At 67.1% G+C, this 5627-nt stretch overlaps 1 protein-coding gene across 1 annotated transcript; it reads left to right on the top strand.

Annotated features, from left to right (window-relative positions):
- Positions 1–3438: 3438 nt before the first annotated feature.
- On the top strand, positions 3439–4672 carry SNRPD2 (small nuclear ribonucleoprotein D2 polypeptide; the record flags this gene model as incomplete). Its single annotated transcript, XM_082012104.1, has 2 exons — positions 3439–3590; positions 4260–4672. The coding sequence occupies 2 exons, from the start codon at positions 3439–3441 to the stop codon at positions 4432–4434; spliced, it is 327 nt and encodes a 108-aa protein (XP_081868230.1). The 3' UTR covers positions 4435–4672.
- Between the last annotated feature and the right edge of the window lie 955 nt (positions 4673–5627).

Here is a 5627-nt window from a genome sequence, read left to right as displayed (position 1 = left end):
GTGTGCCTGGGTGTCCATGGGTGTCTGGATGGGTGTGTCCGTGGGTGTGCATAGGGGTGTGTATCTGCGTGGGTGTGTCTGCAGGTAGGTGTGTGTGTGGGTGTTCATGTGTGTGCGGGTGTGCATGGGGGGTGTCCATGTGTGTCCACATGTGCACATGCGTGTATGTGCATGCATCCGTGTGTGCAGATGTGCATGTGGAGGGGTGCATGTGTGTGCATGCGTGTGGGTATGCATGCATGTGTGGGTGTGTGCACACATGTGGGTGAGTGACTGTGTGTGCATGTGGGTGTGTCCTTGTGTGCCCGTGTGTGTTATGCATGGTCATGTGCCTGTGTCCATGTGTGCATGTCAGTGTCCCCCCGTGCGTGTCTGTGTGTCCATGTCTGTGATTGTGTGTGTCCATGTGGCCACATGTGTCCATGCATCCATGCGTCCATGTATCCATGTATGTCCATGTGTCCATGTGTGTATCCATGCGTTCGTGTGCGTGTCTGTGTGTCCGTGTGTGTCCATGGATCCATGTGTCCATGTGTGTCCACGTGTGTCCATGTGTGTGTATCCATGTGTCTGTGTGTCCCTTTGTGTTTTTGTGTGTTGCCAAGTCCGTGGGTCTCTATGTGTCTCTGTGTCCATGGGTTGTCTCCGTGTGCGTGTGGGTGTGCGTGTGCGCTGGGGGTGCGTGCGTGCAGCCGGGACGGGCTGTTCCTGTCCCTGGCGCCATGCCCGGGGGCCGCGGCCAGGGGACACGGCGGGGGGGGGGGGGGGGGAACCCATCAACGGGGCGGCACCATGCAAATGCATGCGAATGTATGCAAATGAGAGGCCAGCCCACACGTGCGCTGGCAGCTCCCGCTCGGGACAGGCTGGCCCCCCCCCCCCCCCCCCGGTGGAGGCAATGGGGAAATTGGGAGAAACCGGGCTTTGACTGGGACCAGAAACAGGCACTAACTGGGACCAGCACCGGCTGCTGACTGGGATCGGAACCAGGCACCAGCTGGGATCGGAACCAGGCACTAACCGGGACCAGTGCCAGGCTCTGACTGGGACCAGAATTCTCCCTCGATGGTGGGGGCTGTTCCAGCGGGGACACCACAGCCCCCCAGCGGCCTGAGTCCCTTTTGCAGCCCCCCATGGTGACGGGGCCCCACTGAGGCCAGGGAGGGGGCCCAGGCATCTGGGGCCACCCCCCAACTGGGTGCCGGGGGTGGGGGGGGCCAGGCAGAGCAGGGAGGACAGACTTCCCTGGCCACGTCACGCCAAGGCCACACGTGATGTACACACACATGCACGTGGCCCCCGCCCAGGGCGAGTGGCACCGCAGGTCCTCGCACACACATGTGCGCTGGGGGGACAGGGCCTACTTGTCCTCACACACGTGTGTGCACCAGACGGGGACCCCGGCGTCACGTCACGCCCCCCACCCCCCGGCTTTCGTCTGGCACAGGCCTCGCGCAGCTCCCTTCCGCCGCATGGCTCGCACGAGGACACGCCCGGCTTTACGCTGACACGTGGGGTGCATGAGGACGCCCCACCCGCAGCTGCCACCCCTAGTGCGAAGACGTCCCCCTCGCTCATCAGCGGGTGCCACACAGCTCTCTGCGACCAGGGGAGTTCCCCCCCTGGACTCCCCACACCCACCAGGGGCTGGACCCTGCGCCCCCTCCGGGACCCCCGTCTGAGGGGCTGGATCCTGCCCCAACATGCTGGGACCCCTCCCCAGGCTGCTATGGGACACCCCCAGGCCAGACCCAGGGAAGGGGGGGCCGGATCCTGCCCCCCATCAGCACCCGCCCCCGGGATACCCCAGCGGTTGGACCCTGTTTATCCCCCGGGATCCCACCGGGGGCCCGATCCTGACCCCCTCCGGGACCCTGTCCCAGGACACCCCCGCAGGGGACCGGATCCTGAGCCCTCCCTCCGGGGACCGCACCCTGGGACCCCCCCCAGTGGGCCGGATCCCGACAGTCCCCCGGGGACCCTTCCCCGGGACCCCACCACCGGGGGGCCCGATCCTGCCCCCCCCGGGGGCTGGATCCTGCCCACGCCCCGGGCTCCCTGCCCCGGGACCCCTCCCGGGGGGGCCGAATCCTGCCCCGCCCCGGTGCCCGCGGCCTCGGGGGCCGGATCCTGCCCCTGTACCTCGCCCCGGGCCGCCCGTCCATGGCCGCCGCCGCCGCCCTCTGCGCGCCCGCACCCACCGCGCCGAGCCCCCTCCCCGGACACGCCGCCTCGCCGGACACGCCCCCCCACCACGCCCCCTGGCTGTCAGCCAAAGCCCCCCGGCCCGGCCCCGCCCCTCTGCCTTCGGCTCCGCCCCTGGCTCGCAAGCTAGACCCCTCCCAGGCCCCGCCCACCATCCGCCGGCCCCGCCCCACTGAGTCGCAGTTCCAGCCGCCGGTCCCACCCACCCTCAGCCTAAGCTCCGCCCATCTGGCAGCCGTCCAGACGACCCGCCACTGCTAACCCCGCCCCCTCAGTCACTCGGCCAAACTCCGCCCCCAACCAAGTCTCGCCCCGCCCCTGCGCCTCGCCCCTTCCGAAGGGGCGGGGTGCACCTGGCAGGGCCCCAGCGCTGTCCCTGGCCCCGCTGCACCCCCCCCGCCCTACCCCCTGCCCCGGCACCGCTCAACGGCACCCTCTGACGCCCCCACTGCCGGGGCGGCCCCAAATCCCCCCTACCCACTAGGACACCCCCCCCTTCCCCCGTGACCGTGTCCAGTCCCACCCCAGCTATTCCATGCGCCCATCCCCCGCGACTCCTGCCGCCGTGGCCGCGCCGCGACCCACCCCTTTTCCCCGTCCCCAGCCCTGCGCAGGCGCCTTGGCCCCATCCTCGGCGGCGCGGTGACCCGGAAGTGGAGCTGCGGAGGCGCTGTGACCCGGAAGCCGGGCGTGAGGACGGTGCGCGCGAGTGGAGACGCGGGAGTGGAGTCGAGCCGCCATGTGAGGGGGGGCCCGCTACCGGAGGGGTGCCGGTACCGGGTGTCTGGTGGGTGGGTCCAGCGTCGGAAAGCGGTTAGCCGGGTGGGCCCTGTTCCGTCCACTTCCCGCTGACCACGGCTGCTCCTGGGCCCGGTTTCGTCGCCCCCACGGTCTCGCCCCGGAGGTCCCCAAGGCACCCCCGTCGTCCCCGGTGTTCCCTGAGCTCCCGGTTCCCTATTCCGATGTCCTCTGCCACCCCCTCTTCCCCATCCCAGTGTCCCCAGGCACACCACATTCCTCATCCTGGTGGCCCTGCCACCCCCAACTCCCCATCCCTGGTGTCCCCAGGTACCTCCGGTGTCCCTTGCCACCCCCTGCTCCCACTACCCCCATCTCCCCGAGCCCCACCAGGCCCAGTGTCGTCCCTGCATCAGGACCCAACCCCGGCAGTGTCCTCTCAATGTCCCCTCTGTGTCCCTGCACAGGAGCCTGCTGAACAAGCCCAAGAGCGAGATGACGCCGGAGGAGCTGCAGAAGCGGGAGGAGGAGGAGTTCAACACGGGGCCGCTCTCTGTCCTCACCCAGTCTGTCAAGAACAACACCCAGGTCCTCATCAACTGCCGCAACAACAAGAAGCTCCTGGGGCGTGTCAAGGCCTTTGACAGGTCTGCATCATTGTCCTCAGGGGGTCCCCAAAGGGGTCCCTGGGTTCCTTGGTGTCCTGCAGGTTCATCGCGGTGTGACGTGGGGCATCCCGCTGTGCCAGGGGCTCCCCAGTCCTGGTTTCCATTATACTCTGAGTTTGTGATGTCCCCCTCTGTCACCCCATGGTCTCCAGAGTCCTCCTCTGTCATCCTGGGATCCCCCTGGGTCACCCCAGTGCCTCCCCATGATCCCTAATGTACTTCTGGGTCACCCCAGCATCCCCTCATGGTCCCCAGTGTCACCTCTGTGTCTTGCCAGGGTCCCCAGAATCCCCCTGGGGTCCCCTGTCTCCTGCCCCAGTGTGACCCACCATCTCCATGATGCCACATGCTCCCCTCCCAGCTCGCCACCCTCCCTTTGAGTTCCTCTGTGCTCCCCAGATTTCTTGCAGGTGCTTCTGGGTGTCTGCTGGGGCACCCTCGGGTGCTGCTGGCTCCCCAGAATCTTGCTGGAGCACCCCTGCTCCTGCCTGGTGGCCTCCACACCCCCCAGATTTCTCCTGCTCTCCCTCAGTCTCCCCCCCCCCCATGTCCTCCTGCTCCCCCCACGCCCTCCATGGCCCCTTAGTGGAGGCGCAGCCCCCTTCCCAGCTCTGGGGCCCCCCACACGTGTGTGTGTGTTCCCCCTAGGCACTGCAACATGGTGCTGGAGAACGTGAAAGAGATGTGGACGGAGGTGCCCAAGAGCGGGAAGGGGAAGAAGAAGTCCAAGCCGGTGAACAAGGACCGATACATCTCCAAGATGTTCCTGCGTGGCGACTCTGTCATTGTTGTCCTGCGCAACCCCCTCATTGCTGGGAAGTAGGGGACCCCTGGGAACCCCACCCCGACACCCCCATTGGGGCGCCCGGCCGGGTCCCCCAGGGTCCGTTGGTGTTGCGCTGAGGCTCTGCACGACGTCCTGGGGCTGGGCCCGCCCTGCCTGGACCCCACTGGGCCCCCCAGCACCGTGTATGCCCCCCAGGGTCCCAAACAGGGGCTTTCTCCCTGTCCTGCCCCCTCCCTGGGGGGTGTTTTGGTGGGGCTGACCCTCAGGGGTGCAGAACTGAGTGGCATCATGTGTGTGTGTCCCCAGGCGCTGTGCTACTCACCGCGGGGCAATAAAGCTGGTTCCTTACTGCCCGCTGTCCCTCTCTGTGGCCCCCCCCGGCCGACCCCCCCCCCCGGGTCCCCCAGCCCCTCATTGCCCCAGCGTGGGAAACAGTGGGGGTGGGGAAAGAGGAGTGTGGGGGTGGGGCTAGCACTGGCCCGCCCACCTGCTGAGACCACGCCCCACAGTGTGCTGGGTGGCTTCATGCAGGCCGTGCCCCTCTGAGGCTTCGTCCAACCGGAGGGGCCACTTGCATGGGTTCCGCCCCTTTTCCCCGGCCCCGCCCCACCACCGTCTGGCACCGGCACCGGTCGAGCGAGGTGTGATGGGGCGATTCCCCAGGCTGGGTCCTGCTGCCCCCCCCTGGGCTGGGACCCCCCGGGCTGGGACCCCTCGACACGGGGCTCCCCCTTGGGTCCTGCTCCTGCCCAGGCCCGCCATGTGTAACCCTGACCCATGTCCCATGGCTGACTCCTCAGGGTGCCACCATGTCCCATTCCCCCCGGTGCCCCATGGTGCCCCCCCTGTGCCCCTCCCTGTGACACCCCCCAGTGTTACCTGGCGTGTGTCCCTGTGCCCCCCAACTCTTCCGACCTGCTGTCCGCGCTGCTTTGGGTGCAGCCCAGGAGAGGCTGGGCCTTCTGGGAGGTGAGTGCACATCGCAAGCTGTGCATTACGGCAAGATGATGCAGTTACGGGTCATTCTGGGTAGATCCCAGTGGTTTTGCACATTGGCGGGAAAGGGAATTACTATCACCCCGATCCTCACAGAGCTCAGCTATCTGAACCGGCTAACAGAGCCCTCTGCTACAAGGCCTGCTGAGCCTCCCTTGCTGGAGAGGCTGGAAGTTGGATTGTGCCCAGTGCCCCTGCTTTGGAGTAATTATCAAGTTACACGTCAGCTTAAC

Source organism: Phaethon aethereus (assembly GCF_964289735.1).
Source record: "Phaethon aethereus genome assembly, chromosome: 31".
Taxonomy (NCBI): domain Eukaryota; kingdom Metazoa; phylum Chordata; class Aves; order Phaethontiformes; family Phaethontidae; genus Phaethon; species Phaethon aethereus.
Note: the sequence above shows the minus strand (reverse complement) of the source record. Positions and strands in the feature narration are given on the sequence as shown.